This window comes from Chiroxiphia lanceolata, chromosome 10 (genome assembly GCF_009829145.1).
Source record: "Chiroxiphia lanceolata isolate bChiLan1 chromosome 10, bChiLan1.pri, whole genome shotgun sequence".
In the NCBI taxonomy this organism is placed as follows: Eukaryota; Metazoa; Chordata; class Aves; order Passeriformes; family Pipridae; genus Chiroxiphia; species Chiroxiphia lanceolata.
The window spans coordinates 1,842,567-1,858,174 of NC_045646.1; the positions used below are offsets into that span (position 1 = coordinate 1,842,567).

Here is a 15,608-nt window from a genome sequence, read left to right on the forward strand (position 1 = left end):
TGTTTTATTTATTCAGCTTATTTTTCCCCAATTGAGACCTATTTATAATAATCCATTTCCTCGTGGGTCCCTTCCAACTCAGGATATCCTATTCCATGATTTATTTATGATATATTATATTCCTTATTTATTCTATTTATTGCCTAATAAAATTCAAATCAGCTTAAAAATCGTAGTGACTGTTGTTCCTGGAGATACAATAAGAATACTTTTAAAATACTTGGAATACTGTTGGCATGTCAAGGTAACTGGGATATTTTAAAATCCTGTTTCCATCTTGGATTGGGTTGGACGGGGCTTGGAGCAACCTGGGCTAGTGGAAGGTGTGGAATGAGATGCTGCAGCAGCATCAAGGCTTGGAGAGATGGCAACGACCTCACAACGCTTCACCCAGCAGCTAAAATTAAAAATAAATCCAAAATCGTACGTAAATAGCATCAATGGTTCCCATTTAATCCTTTTTTTTTTTTTTATGTTTGCTTTTTTCTTTCATGAACACACTCAGAGGAAGGTGATCCCAAGCATCCCACGTCCTTAAAAATCAGACAATCCCGGATCAGGTCACCGCTCTCGTTCTGCAAATCACATTATTCCCAAATCTTTTCCAATTCTGTAGCACGTGGGGGGCCTTCCCAGGGATTCTGGCTCCTCCCATGGTAGTTTAAGCACCTAATTCGAGTTAAAACGAATCAAGTAAAAAGTAGAAAAAGTTTCTCATATAAAAAACAAATTATACAACGTAAAAAAAACCAAAAACCTGTCTCATAAAAATACAGACTATACAGAGAAGAGTAGCAAAGAAATTCCCAGGGAAAATTCCAAGCTGCCTGGAGTACATAGTGGTGCTTCTGTGAAATCAGTCTTTGGGGTTTTTAGAGAAGAGAACCACAGCTTAACAAGGACTGAATGTACAGGAGTATGTACAGGAATTATATATACACAGTGATTATGCAAAGGAATCTGTCTGCGAGCTTAGGATTATCCTTCCCTGATTTTGGACATCCGTGAGAAATCCAATGTACCTCCCGCTTCGGGCAGTTCAGTATGGTTTTTTTTAAGGGGATGAAAGTTCCTGTGTAACTTTTCTCCCTTGTTTTCTCCCTGATGTAAATGAAAATCTTTTCCAGGTAGCGATCCTGGAGCGAACAATTCAACCTGGTTTCTTCCAGTGTTCCCATCTTTTAGGAGAGGCTCAAAGGAGGCGGCAGTGGTGGGATTCCCTGCGGGTGAAGCCCGGAGATATCGGGATCCACAGCTCTGGAAGTCTTGGAAGTGGCTTATATCCAAAATTTCATTCACATTCCTTGAGAAGATCCAGCCCAACCTTCCCTCTGAGCGATGATGCTTTGCATCCTCCTTCCTGAATCCTGGCAAGATCCCAGAGGAGCAGAATGGCTGGATGGGGCAGCTCCCACTGCAGGTCCTTCCAGCTCAGCACTGAGCCGAGAAACCTGAGGGAAGGAAAACACAAACACAAGTTATCTGAGCTCTGGAAATCACTGCAGTATCCAAGGTGAATTAAAACTGCATTAAAAAATATTCCAGATGAATAATAAACGTATTAAAACCCCCTGAGGCAGTGCAAGGCTAGGGCACAGGCAGGTTTGGGAGGGACAGCTCTCCACCCTTTACAGTCAGGTTCTTTTTAGGGAGAATTAGGCATGGAATCAGTTTGGGAAAGACCTCTAAGATCACCAAGGCCAACCAGCACTGCCACCACTAACCCATGTCCCCAAGTGCCACATCCACGGGGCTTTTAAATCCCTCCAGGGATGGGGACTTGACCCTGTCCCAGGGCTTCACAACCCATTCCATGAAGACATTTTTCCTAATATCCAACCTAAGCCTCCCCTGGTACAACCTGAGGCCATTTTCTCCTGTCCTAGTCAAGGAATTAAAAAAGAACAAGGTTTTGCTGTTGCAGAAAAAAACCCACATTTAGTTTTTGAGGACAGTTGCCCTCGGCTGGTTCACAGAATCATGGAATGGTCTGGGTTGGAAGGGACCTTAAAGGTCAGCAAATTCCAACCCCCTGCCAGGGGCAGGGACAGTTCTCAGAACTGCTAAGTCATCAGTCAGGGAAAGGTGTTAATTAAAATATATAAATACAGAAGAATACATAAGAACAAATAAAAATACGTAAGAATAAAGACTCAAACATCTCCTCCTGGGACTTACAGAGAAGACCAAGAATTGGTTTGGGTGTATAACACTGGCCTGTTTGGCCAGGACAGCCAGGTCCTGCTGAGAGTGCTCTCAACACAGTCAGTGCAGAAATATTCTTCGTTTTATATCAGTATGTAATTTCTTTTTCATTTTTTATTTATTTTGATTTTTGAAGGGAACGATAAAAACACCACGAAAAAGAAAATCACCCTGATAACGGAAGGGAGACAATTTTGACCTACACAATCAACCACGTACTGGGGAGTTGGTGAATTCTCTGATGGGAATTCTTAAAACACAGCTGAGATGGGATTCAGCAAACAGGGATGGGATTCAGCAAACAGGGATGGGATTCAGCAAACAGGGATGGGATTCAGCAAACAGGGATGGGATTCAGCAAACAGGGATGGGATTCAGCAAACAGGGATGGGATTCAGCAAACAGGGATGGGATTCAGCAAACAGGGATGGGATTCAGCAAACAGGGATGGGATTCAGCAAACAGGGATGGGATTCAGCAAACAGGGATGGGATTCAGCAAACAGGGATGGGATTCAGCAAACAGGGATGGGATTCAGCAAACAGGGATGGGATTCAGCAAACAGGGATGGGATTCAACAAACCCAGAGGGAGATACCTTGCAGCATTAGCTCCAGCTCATAGGATCCTTTATCACCCAGACTCCTCTGCAGAGCTTCTGCAGTGCCATTGCTTTGTTGTCTGTCCCTCCACTTCCTCAGCACCAGGAATTTTTGCATGTTGACCTCATCCTCCATGCCCTGGATCTCCTCGATGTCCTTCATCTCCATCTCCAGGCACTCGATGGCGATTTCCTTCCACTGCCGCCCCAACTGCTTTGCGACCGCCATCAGCTGCTGGTCCGTCAGGATTTTTGTTCCAATCCCATCTGAAAAGACATGGACATTCTTCCTAATATCCAACCTAAACCTTCCCTGGCACAACTTTCCTCTCCTCCTGTCCCTTGTTCCCTGGGAGCAGAGTCCGACCCCCCCCCGGTTCCCCCCTCCTGTCAGGGGGTTGCAGAGCCAGAAGGTCCCCCCTGAGCCTCCTTTGCTCCAGGCTGAGCCCCCCCAGCTCCCTCAGCCCCTCCTGCTGCTCCAGCCCCTTCCCAGCTCCATTCCCTTCCCTGCACACGCTCCAGCCCCTCAGTGTCCTTGCCATGAGGGACCCAGAACTGCCCCCAGGACTCGAGGTGGGGCCTCCCCAGTGCTCAACACAGGGAGGGGGGGGAAATCACTTCTCTGGTTCTGCTGACTCAGTATTCCTGATCCAGGTCAGCTGCCATCGGCCTCCTTGCCCACCTGGGCACATGTTGGCTCATGTTCAGCCACTCTTGACCACCACACCCAGGTCCTCTTCCCATGGGCAGCTTTCCAACTGCTCTTCCCCAAGCCTGGAGCATTCCAGGCAGTGATTTGTGGAAGTCTTTAAATAAGTGAGCTCAGTTTCACAGGATCACAGGATGCACTGAGTTGGGAGGGACCCCCAAGGATCACCCAGTCCAACCCTCAGCCCTGCACAGGCACAGCCCCAGAGTCACCCCCTGTGCCCCAGAGGATCACCCAAACCCTCCTGGAGCTCTGGCAGCCTTGGGGCTGTGCCCACTGCCCTGGGGAGCCTGGGCAGTGCCAACCAGCCTCTGGGGGAAGAACCTTTCCCTGAGATCCAACCTGACCCTGCCCTGACACAGCTCCAGCCATTCCCTGGGTGCTGTCCCTGGTCCCCCCAGAGCAGAGCTCAGTCCCTGCCCCTCCTCTGCCTTTCCCAAGAGAGTTGGAACTGCAGTGAGGTCTCCCCTCACTCTCACAGGACACAAAAAACCCCACACATGTTATTTTAAAGGGCACAGAGAGACTGTACCTGCAGTGCCACCAGTCTTTTGCTTTTTGCTACAAAGTCCCCCTTCTTCCAAAATGCTGAGGGCTGGTTTCCTTTTTTTGACACCTGAGAAGGAAGCAAGAGGTGAAGTCACTTGTGTCACATCTCCTAAGCTACAGGAGCAAGGAAAGGGCACAGAGAACAAGCCACCCCAACCCCAACATCTCCAAGCTGACTTACTGCCTGTGCTTCTCTTCTGCTCATTTTTGTTCTGATCATAATGGATCCAGTCCCCTGGAAAGAGTTGGCAGAGGAAACAAAAGGTGAGGGATGAATTCCCAATTTTTTTGCCCAACCTTCAGTGATTCTCAGGCACAAACCAAAGCTGTTGGGTGGATTCCAACCCCTGAGAGGAGGTTTTATATAATGAGATTTTTTTCCCCTTTTATTCAACGTGCTGCAGCACGTCAAAATAGGCAACAGAACTGTATGTTACAGTGCAATAATTTGCAAAGTTATATTATATATACACGGAATAATATATTATAATATGTAGTAATATGCAGGCGGGTTGGAAGTAGATGGTCTTTAAGGTCCCTTCCAAATCATTCCATGATTCCCTGAAGCCCAAAGACTCACGTTCTCGGAGTTTTGCTTTCCAGACAGTTGCATCAGAGTCCAGCTCAACCAGAGACAAGGTGAACTCATCAGGTTTCTCCACATACACTTCAATGTAACTCTTCAGTTTCAAGAGTGATCCATCAACAAATTCAATTTCCTACACAACATAAATGTTTCAAAAATCAATATTTACCCAAAACATAAACTAAAGAGGAAGCAATTGGGACAGAGCCCAGCTCCAATCCCCTCAAAGTTCTGCTGCTGTAGCATCAGGATTTCATCCAAAATTTTAGGGCTCTAAGAGGCAAATAGAATGTGAAAAATGGCCTTAATGCCAGTGTAGGAATGTACAGGAAAAGACTTTTTGGACCATATTTCTATGAAGCTGCAATGCAGGAAGTGAGGGTCGTTTAAGGGACTTACCTCAGGAGTTATTTCAGCTTCTGGCTCACAAACCAATCTGTACCTCTTTCCATTCTGGAGTAATTTTTGGCACACAGGGGGCTTGTCAATCTTAACAAATTTCTTATTTGAATGTTTGACAGCTTTTGAGATGTCCTAAAATTTAAGAATACGGTTTCAAGTTTACTCATTTCAGCAAAGAAATTAACATTTCAAACCTGTGTTCACAGGGGTGAAATGAGATAAAAGAGTTTGCAACCCCGAAGAAAAGGAACGTTATTTGTCCCTGTCCTCACTGTATCAGGGTAAAATAAAGTCATGTTCCTGACACAGCCCCTGCCCAGCTAGATCTGAGTCAGCAGTACAACACCATCTTCCTAATTATCTTTCCATTGCAAGGAATTCTGTAAAGCTGTAATTTTATCCTTTTCTCTCTGCTCTGTTCTCCTCTGAGCTTATTTCTGATGTGATCTTTAGGAGCAGGAAAAATTGGAGGCACGTGGATGAATTGATTGTCAGCTGCCTTCCCAAATTCCCAGGTAATTTTCAGTGGGAATGTATAAACTTGTACAGGTCTTGGATGGCCTCTGGCAAAGCAAATAGATTTGTCTGAATGGTTGAATTGTCTCCACGGCAGATCACACTTTTGTTGCTGCCCTGCCATGTCATCTGTAGGTATTTTTAGGTGATTTATATAAAACAAATGTGAAAAGCACAGCAGTGGAGAAGGTTACGAGGAGCTTCCTGAAAATCCTCTGGGTTAGCAGACATTCCTGTCAGTACCAGATACTGCAGAGGTTCATTAGTGGAATTTGGGAGAAGAGCTGAAGCAGGCAAGTTGGCCAATATACTCACTTAAATATCATGCACCTTGGCCAGTATAATTACTTAAATACCACGCCCTAACTTGGCACATCTCAGCAGGGAAGTCTCGTTATGGACAGATGGATATCCTTGCACGTAAACACCGAGGCGAGAGAAGGGCATCCCTTGGTCCCAGGCCTGGTTGGACAGGGCAGCCTGCTCTAGTGGAAGGTGTCTCTGTCTATGGGGGACCAAAACCAAAGCATTCCATGATCCCACCCCTCACCCTGCCCACCCCCAGCCCCGTGTTGTGTCCGTATCGCCCCACCCAACGCAGGCCGCACCTTTATGAAGGAGTCGTTGTTTGTGGCCACGTAGACCCGGAAGGACAGGGAGGGATGTTCATCCACGGCTTTGTAGAGGATGACAGCTCCATGGTACTGCACAGGCTCCTGGCTCTGGATGAGGGGCCCCACGGGCGACAGGGAGCTCACCACCCACCTCACGTGCGAGGCCGAGTAGGCGGCCGAGGGTTCGATGGCCGCGCCCTCGCCCTTGACGTGCAGCACCTTGAAGGCCATTCCGGCACCATGATCTGGGGGACAACGGGGCTGCTCAGCACCTCCCGCTGCAGGAACAGCCCCCTCCCGCCTCCCATTCCCCCGGGCACTCACCCCCGAGGCACAGGGAGTGCGGGAACTGGATGGAGGTGAGGGCGGGGGCCGAGTCGCAGCGCACGTCGAAGAGGGGCCCGCCCACGATCCACGGCTTTGCCACCAGGCTGGCGTACTTGCTCCAGGACAACAGGGAGTAGGTGATCTTCACACAGCCCGTCACCTCGAAGATCAAGCCCGTGAGGCTGCACTGGTAGGTCCCCTCTGCATCCAGCTGCAGCCTGGGGTGGGCAGAGACACGTGTTAGCTCGGCTTCCACCGCCAGAAAACCCCGTGGAAATGTGGCTTGTGAGGGATAACGGAGAAACTCCCTCCCCAGCACTTTATCTGAACAGCACAGGAGCCACAACAATGGTTTTGTCTCCTGTCTCTGTGTTTTAGCTGCCACGGGACAGTTGAACGCTGGCAGGGCCCAGCCAGTGTAGGCAAAGTAGCTGTGATGAGCATTTTGCATAATATTTGCTGCCCGAGGCAGCTGCTGCAACACAAAAGGCTCAGACTCGATGTCAGAGCCAACATTGCACGTAGACAACTTCAACATCCAACATGGAGAACACCAAAGGATACGTGGACACCAACAGCCCACGCTGAGGACAATTCCAAGGCAGAGAGAGGGAGAATAAGGCTGGGATCCATGGAAAAATGCAAGGTCACTGCTAATGGGGAGGATGAAGCAGGGCAAGATCCCTCATGTGTGTTCAGACTAAAATGAGCACATAAAAATGTGCCTGATGTTAATTACTGCAGCAAGATGAGGCAGGAAACCCTCCCAAGAGTTTTCTTGGACAAGGATCTGGAGACAATGTAGGTAGCTGCTCTAAATTGCTTATTTTTAAGGAATTGGGGATATCTTCCACTATATCTCCAAATGCATTTGTGCAGCAAATTACCATTTTCCCACTTAAACCAAAGACTGAAGCATCTTGGTGAGAAAAATGTAAATTTATACCAAATATATTAAAAAAAAAAATCCATACACAAATTGTCCTCCAGCAAGTCTCCTTGGGGTCACTTCCTCCTTCTGGTCCTATAAATAAATATAAAAAAAATACATCTTTAAAAAGGTGGTGAGAGAGAGGAATTACAATTTGCAAATTATCTCATGCAAAATATATGAGTTGGTTTTTTTTTCTTCTAAACCTACATTTTCATTTCTGCAATGCTCACAGGGTGGCAGGCAGTTCTCTCCTAGTGGGAAAAGAGGAATATGAGTTCATTAAAAGGAAAGTAATTAAACAGTCAGGCAAAAAAAAACCCAAAACCCTCAGGAGATCTGTTCCTACCTGATTCATTGCAGCTCGGTGGAGATTCCTTCTCCTCCTGTTCTTCATCTAGAAAATAAGAAGTTTGCATCAAACACCTCAGTCTCCAGCAGGTTTTTTTCCTTAATTTAATTTGCCTAAATTCATAACTTTTTAAGGAGAACATTCCTCATTCCCCCAGGACAAACCCCCCCCCCAGTTTAATTTGCTTAAATTCATAAAGCCTTAAGGAAAACATTCCTGAGACTGAGTCCTTGCAGGCTTTGCACAGCTTGGGAATGAAGCTGATCATTAGGATACAACTTTTGCCAAAAGCTCAGAAGTTGCCCAAACTACTGGAAATTCTCACAGCAGTTAAAAAAAATATTCATCCCCAGGATGAGCCTCGTTGTGCCAAGGACAAAGTTCAACCAGCCGGCATGGAAAACACACCAGCCTTGCCAGGGAGCAGGGAAAATACAGATATGCTGTTTGCAGTGTGTTTGTGCCTAAAATGATTTGGAAGTGCCTGGATCCTCCTTGGCAATTCCCAAATGACTGAATGGAAGAGGAGCTGACACCTCAGGCTCCAGGAGCCTGGAGGGGGGATTTTGGAGCAGGCGGGTGGTGGAGCCGCTGTGCCGAGCGTGAGGATGGGCTGCTTCCCATCCCAACATCCCAAGGAGAGGGATCCTGGAGGGAGGCTGTCCCAAAGGCATCCCAGGAGCAACACCCTCTGGACAGGCAGAGCTGGGAGAGGCAGAGAAGGTCTTGCTGCAGCAAGAGCCTGGCAAACATCAACCAATGCTGCCAGGCGCTGGCTGCTTCCCAAGGCGTTGCTATTCCAGTCCCTGGAGCTGCAGCAGGGATTGGAATCACAACAGGAACACCCACTATACATGGAAGCTCATGCCCCTTGTGCCCCCCCTTCCTGGGGAAGCTCTCCAGCAATCCCAAGGCGTGGAGGTGATGGCAGGGCCAGCTCTAAACCTCTCCTGCCACCCCACATCACCCCTCCTGCATCACTTATACCAGCTGGCTTCCTCGTGCTGTGCAGGACAAATACAAAGGACACAATAAAACCACACTCCCTGACCTTCCTCCACATCTGACGAGGGAAAACATTGTAATTATTTAACTCAAGGCTGATAGTCTTGCACAAAACCAGAATAAACTGCTGGAGGCACAACCTGTGGAAGTGCAAACCCCACCAAATTTTCATCAACAGCTTCCTTTAATTCTTTTCCTGTCCATCCTGTTTTGCCAGCTTTGCTGCCAAGTTTTAAGGTGATTTATGGCCTCGTGGTGTTTGGACAACTGTTGTGCTGCAAAAACAACCGTGGGGTTGTGTCTGGGAGCTGAAGGAAACACGAGCTGCTGCTCTTTGATCATTGATTGGAAATCATTGGCTCCCAAAAATATCATTGGAAAAGCCATCTCTGGGTTAACATTCTACACTAACTGGGAGATTATTCCCAGGAAAAGCAGCTGGTTTAAACTGAACATCAGTTTCCAGAGGGAGATAACAGGTAAATCACAATGTTATGCTCACCTGACTCCTCCTCTGAGCTGCTGCTGGAGCTGCTTTCGGAACTGGCCTCTCCTTAACAAATTAACACCCCATTAGGCACAGATGGAATGAATCCAAGGATACATCCAGAGGTTTGGATACATCAGGTGAGTCAGCAGGTTACATAATATAACAGAGCAGAAAAAATACTGAGGCAGAGAAGAGCACCAGAGCATCAAATCCCAGCAGTGTGGAAAACTTTGGGGTCACCCAGGCCCTTCTAAAGGGTACCTGTGGTGTTCAACATATTCAATGTTAATGTTTTATACAACCTGGGATTGTTTTGGAGCTTCACCCGTGGCACATCCCAGTTAAATTATGGTTTTCCATGGCATATATGTAGGTGGGAGAAGCCTTGGTGGGAGCTGTGTGTCCCACCAGGGACGTGACTCGTGTGGATGCACCGAACGTGGCTTTAATAAATTATTCTTACAAATGCAAGTTGAAGAGAAACCAGCATTGGAAAGTAAGGGACATGCTTTGGGACGTGCTTTGTGGGGAAATTTGGGATGCAGGGCTGGCCACACCACCCCAAGGGTGAGGAAAGCCCCACGTGTGCTCACCTGCCAGGTGCTCCTCGGTGGAGCCCTCTCCCTCTCCCTCTCCCTCCGTGCCACTGGATGTCACCTCTGCAAAGGGAAAAGCAGTCAGGGAATACAAGTTTGAAAAAGATTTAACCCTTCTCTTGGCAATTTTGTACTCAGCAGCTCAGAGAAAGGGAATAAACAGCAAAGGATTTTAAAAATCAGGATGAACAATCAAAACTCATCCACGAACTAAGGTTTTACAGGGAGGTTTTTAAGGCCGGTGGTTATAAAATTACCCTTCCCATTCCAAAGGAAAATTCCTGTACCTTTTTCATCTGAAGAGAGGGACTCGGCTCTGCTGGAAGACAAAAGGAGACACACATGAGTAGAGCTGCCAATCCTTTCCCACGCTTCCACAGGAGCAGCATTCACCCACCTCCCGCCCTCTGGCATCGCTCCCAGGCTCTGGCCAGGGAACTGCAGGCTGGGAGGGAACTTAGGACAGGGGGCTGGTGATTAAATATTCATTTTCTCCAACATCCTCCCCCGCCCTGGCTCTGTCCTGGCCCTTTCGGGGCCGCCTGGCTCTGCTGTGTGTGACTCCCACTGGCCTCTTTTTCCAAAGCCCAGCCCTCTGTGTGATTCCCACCGGCCCCTTTTTCCAAAGCCCAGCCCTCCGTGCCAGGCGCCCTTTGGATTTGGCAGCAATCCAACCAATCCCCAGCGAGGCACAAAGCTCAGATAAACACGGTGGCTGGGATGTGGCAGAGGATCCAACAGCCCCACTTGTGGCCTGGGGCAAATTCAGACCAACCTTCAGCCTCCACTCACCCTTAACAAGGGAAAATCTGCTGAGTTTATCATTTATGGACAAAGATCCGGTTTGGAAACCTTTCCCTGGAGCTCCACAGTATCTGTCGTGCAGCTCCACCAAAGCTGTGCTGAGGGAGGGAATGGCCCTGGGTGCAGACACCATAAAGCAGCAGGTGACATCCAGCCCTTCTGCACTTTGGAATTACCAGCAATATTCCAATGGGAGGGTGGAACAGCAGCCCTACACATGCAGGCAGGGAGAAAGCAACTATCCCTTTGCTTTTTGGCATGCCATGGTGCCACCCTGGTGATGCCAAGGGATGCTGGTGACGGTGAGGCCAAGATGTGGGAGTTGCTGTTTGGCAGCTCAGCCCAGGAGGCTGATTTTGGCCATCCCAGGAGGCTGATTTTGGCCATCCCAGGAGGCTGATTTTGGCCATCCCAGGAGGCTGATTTTGGCCATCCCAGGCTGTCTCTGCATCCACCACCTGCTTGCTCTGGGTCCCAGCTCCCAGGATGCACATGGAATGAGTGGGCATCACCACAGGGGTCAGAGCCCTGGCTGCTGCCACGCTGGGGCACTCAAACACAAAACTGAGAAACAAATGAATAGGTGGTAATTATAGAGGCAGGAAAATCAACCCCTAATGACTGGATTGCTGAGGAAATAAGGAAAGAGATGCAAGCTGGGAGGTCCTGGGTGCAGCACAGCAGAGGGGGTGCTCCATGTCGGAGCTGGAAGTCAGTGGGTCAAGGGCAGGAAGAACTGGGAAAGGGTTCCCCCCCCCCCGCAGGAAATTACATAACAGTGTTTGTGCTTCCAAACTGTATCTTAAAAAAAATAAATAAAATTATACATATCAGCAATATTTGGACAAGGCTTGGATATTCCCCAGGCACGGCACACGAGCCAAGAGCTGTTTGTGCAACCCTTCAACCCTTCCACCAAGTGCTGGCTTGCTAAATTAGGTTTGCTTAAATCACGTTTGGCTTCTAACCCCTCGCAGCTGCATTTCCCGCCTCCCGAGCTGCAAAACGTGCTCCGGAGGGCAGGGAGAAAACAAGAGAGAAAGGAGAAAAAAAAAAAAACCACAACCAAGCAAACCAAACGCACGTTGTCCAGGCAATAACTGTCCACGGCAATAACTGTTAATATGTTAATATTAACTGCGGCAGAGAAAAACACGCTGCCGCCCCTGCCCTTCCCTGCCGGAGGATCCCGGTGGGAGAGGGGGGTTCCCAACGCCCGCTGGAGCGTGAGGAGATAAACACGAAGATAAACACGATCGTTGCTCGCGGCGCAGCTGCCTCGGGTTACGGCAGTCACGGGAGCGGGACCCCGGGGGGCTCATCTTCTCCAGCTTCATCCCTGCTCCCGGCGCTTTTCCCGGCCCTTTCGGGGCCGCCTGGCTCTGCTGCACGTGAGTCCCACCGGCACAAGCCCCCGGCCCTTTCTGCCGAACTCCAGGGCTCGAGGTGGGGCAGAGGGACCGCGGGGTCGGGGTGGGCTCGGGGGGCAGAGGGACCGCGGGGTCGGGGGGTGCTCGGGGCGGAGCGGGGCCGGGGCAGAGGCTGCCGGGGGGGCTGCGGGGGCTCGGGGCGGGGCGGCAGCGCCGCTGGCTCGCTCGGCGCTTTTGTCTGCCCGAGGAAGAGGATGCGGAGCGCGGCCCGCCGCGACGCGGAAAGGCGGGGACCACCCCCCACCCCCGCTGCAGGTGCACGGCCGGGCACCAAACCAGCCCGTGGATGGGGGTTTTTGGGAGGGGATGGACCTCCCGTGCTCGGTGAGGGATGGGGGGGAGACGCGCGGTGATGGGAAGGGGGGAGGAGGGCGGGGCTTGGGATGGAGGAAACAGAAGGATGGGGAGGGATGCAGGTGGTTTGGGGGATGGGAACGGGGCTGCGAGGATGCTGGGGGATGGGAGGGATGCTGGGGGCACGGGGAGGGGCGGGGAGGACATCGGGAGGGCTGGGGGTGCAGGGGCGCATCGGGAACGGCTGGGAAGGCATGGGGAAGGGCAGGGGGTGCAGGGGGGCACCGGGAGGGTGCAGGAGGGCACGGAGAGGATGCAGGGGGGCATCGGGAGGATGCAGGGGGAACAAGAGCGGTTGGGGTGGCCGGGGGATGGCGGAGGGTCCCGGGGATGGCGGGGAGGGCCGCGGGAGGATGCGCGGGGCCGGGTGATGCCCGGCGGGGGTCAGCCGGGTCCCCAGGGCCCCCCAGCCCCGCTCACCTGTGGGGCTCCTGCCCGCGCTCGGACATCGCGGTGCTGATCCCGCCGCTAATCCCGCCGCGGGACCGCCTGGGAAGCGCCGCCTCCTCGGGAGGAGGGGCGGGAGCGCAGAGGACACGCCCCGGACACGCCCCCGGAGTCTTCTCGGGCCCCCCGAACCCGTTTTTGGGGGGTTACTGGGTGCACTGGTGCGGTCAGGTGCTCCGGAGATACCACAGAGATACACGGGCTTGTATGTACACGGCACTTACATACACCTCCTCCTTCAGGATGGGTGCAGATATGTATGGTGCGACTTCATAAATATATATATTTTTATATATATACATGTCATATTATATTATATATATATACACGTCATATTCTGCACATATTATATATTAGGAGTATTGTATATACCTACTAGAATAATAGAATTGGGTTGGGTAAGGATCTTAAAGCCCATCCAGTGCCACCCCCTGCCATGAGCAGGGACACCTTCCACTAGCCCAGGTTGCTCCAAGCCCCGTCCAACCTGGCCTTGGACACTTCCAGGGACCCAGGGGCAGCCACAGCTTCTCTGGGCAACCTGTGCCAGGGCCTCCCCACCCTCCTAGCCAAGAATTCCTTCCCAGTATTCCATCTAACCCTGCCCTCTGGCAGCTGGGATACACAGCAGGTTGTGCCCCAACTCAGGCACATGGGCTGGCACTGCCACCAGTTTCCTGGCTGATGCCACACGGGAACCCAGGCACTGAACACCCGTGAGGAAAGAGCTGCCTGTGCCACTCCCATTGCCCTTTGCTGACCCTGAGGGCAGGCAGGGCACTGCCACCCTGATGTCACCCCATCCTCTGCCTGCAGGAAACACTGTGGGCAGCTCCACACACCGCCAGGGAGTTCAGGGAGGGAAAATGCCACGTGCTGCCCTCACAGTTGGCACGTCAGGATCTGCCCTGAGACGCTGGCAGAGCTGCTTAGAAAAAGAAAAAAAAAAAAAAAAGAGAAGTGAAAATAAGATAAAAACCAAGCCCAAACTTGCAGCAGCACATTGGCATTCTTTTTTTTCTTCAAACAAAAAGAATGAAAGCTTCTCAGGTATTTTGGTAGTAAAGTGCTCCTGAAGCATCTCAGGTGCCCACAGAAGTTCAGTAAACCCCAGAGAGCCAGCAGTGGGTGAGAGGGTGGTACCCAAGTCACCTCTGCAGGGCAGTCCAACAGTCCTGGAGAACCTGCAAAACCTGGGTGATGGGGAATTCCAGGCCTCCAGGAGAGCTCCAGGCAAGGAAACCCCCACACATCCCCTTGCAGACCCTCAGGCCCCACCCCTGCCACAGTTCTCCCAGGCTGGAAACATCCAAAGTCACCTCTGTTTATGCCCAGACAAGCCCTTTGGAAAGAAGGGGTATCAGATATTTATTTTAAGGTTATTCCTCACTCCAAAGGCTCATCCGGCCCCAGTCCACATCTCAGCATCACCCTCCTCTCCCTGTGCCAACCCCAAAGCAGCTCTGGTGTGTCTGGGGTGCCCCTTTCTGTGTCTGCCCAGGGCACCCAGCAGATAAGCTCTACAAACAAATGTAAGTACTTGAGTCAACACAGGCTCAAAATGCTGCTCCAGGTGCTTTTGAAGTGCTCAGCTCCCGTTCCTGGGTATAAATATGCTGGACTGGGAGCCTCCTGATGCTGCCATTGCACCCCCAGGCATCCAACCACAGCCCTCTGCCAGTTACCAGGCACACAAACAATTCTGGAAAATCCATATCCCCGGGCAAACATAGGCAGAGAGCTCATGGGAACAAGCTGTCATGTTTGGGCTGCAAAGGACGGGTGTGAAACTGGTCAAAACCTGACCACAGAAACCAACATTTCATGGGAGACGCTGAGAAAGTGAATTAAAGGGTCGGTTTGGGCAGAGAGGAAAATGCCAGTGAAGGAAATCCCCTTGTTAGCACCACCAAGGCACCAGAAAAAGGAGAAGGAAAAAGTTCACGAAACAAGGACATGAGTCTGAAAGTGCAAATAATTGTTCACAATGAAGAGTAAACAAGAAAAAAAAGGCAGGGCAGAAGGGAAATGAGGAAGGGAAGGCGGATGTGTCTTGTCCCTCCCAGCCCCATCCCTTGGAGTTTGCAGAGGTTGGCCGTGCTGAGCCATCGTTTTCCTGCTTTTCCAGACGTCCTCACGCCGAAATGAAATGCAATAAACATCCTGCTGCTGTGACAACACACAGAACGTTCATTAATTACACACAATCATCCCTTAATTACCCCCGGCAGGCCCAGCCCAGGCACGTGGTTTGTGGGGTCGCGGCAGCTCCGTCCAAAAGGCTCCAATGAAATGTTTCCCTCTGAGGGTCTGATTCACCACCGGGAGAGGATTTACATCCACAACCCTTTCCCAGTTTAAACTGGAGTCACGCGGTGGTGAAGAGAGGCTGGAGCTGAGTTTCCCGAAGCACAGATCCTCTTTCTTTCGAGGACAGAGACAGAACGGGGAGCGATTTAAGGAATAGCTCGAAGGGATCTTTCCAAGCGCTCGCAGGGCAGCGCCGGGCGTTTCCCTGCAGCTCCTTTCCCATCTCCGGGGAAACGTCGGCCAAGCCTCCCCGGAGGGGTCGGGACACTCAGGCTGAGATGCCCTCAGGTTATTCCCGGGGTGCCACACACTTGTCACCTAAAAATCAGGCTCTGGAGGCACCCGGAGTGTTTTCACCTTGTTGCAGGTGCATCCCTGAAT

General features: G+C 50.8%; 1 protein-coding gene across 5 annotated transcripts; it reads right to left on the reverse strand.

Moving 5' to 3' along the window:
* Positions 1-487: 487 nt before the first annotated feature.
* On the reverse strand, positions 488-12,984 carry CARD8 (caspase recruitment domain family member 8). 5 transcript variants are annotated; one of them, XM_032698270.1, is made up of 15 exons: positions 12,891-12,984; positions 10,170-10,198; positions 9,880-9,945; positions 9,299-9,349; positions 7,789-7,836; positions 7,650-7,693; positions 7,483-7,532; positions 6,506-6,726; positions 6,176-6,426; positions 5,049-5,183; positions 4,644-4,782; positions 4,245-4,298; positions 4,047-4,130; positions 2,803-3,072; positions 488-1,451 (listed from the first exon to the last, which is right to left on the reverse strand). In XM_032698270.1, the coding sequence occupies exons 1-15, from the start codon at positions 12,917-12,919 to the stop codon at positions 1,432-1,434; spliced, it is 1,491 nt and encodes a 496-aa protein (XP_032554161.1). In that variant the 5' UTR covers positions 12,920-12,984; the 3' UTR covers positions 488-1,431. The 5 variants fall into 5 exon arrangements, with proteins under 5 accessions (XP_032554161.1, XP_032554160.1, XP_032554163.1 ...); XM_032698269.1 differs by having other exon boundaries at positions 10,170-10,201; positions 12,891-12,981; XM_032698272.1 differs by lacking the exon at positions 12,891-12,984 and adding an exon at positions 10,280-11,073.
* Between the last annotated feature and the right edge of the window lie 2,624 nt (positions 12,985-15,608).

What these genes read in the sequence shown, in the direction of transcription:
- CARD8 (XM_032698268.1), bottom strand. Translation starts at nt 10,296, where the DNA reads ATGCCAGAGGGCGGGAGGTGGGTGAATGCTGCTCCTGTGGAAGCGTGG. An exon ending in CCTCTCTTCAGATGAAAAAG is followed by an intron (nt 9,946 to 10,169) that starts GTACAGGAATTT and finishes TTCCCTTTGCAG; the next exon opens with AGGTGACATCCAGTGGCACG. An exon ending in GCACTCCCTGTGCCTCGGGG is followed by an intron (nt 6,427 to 6,505) that starts GTGAGTGCCCGG and finishes GTTGTCCCCCAG; the next exon opens with ATCATGGTGCCGGAATGGCC.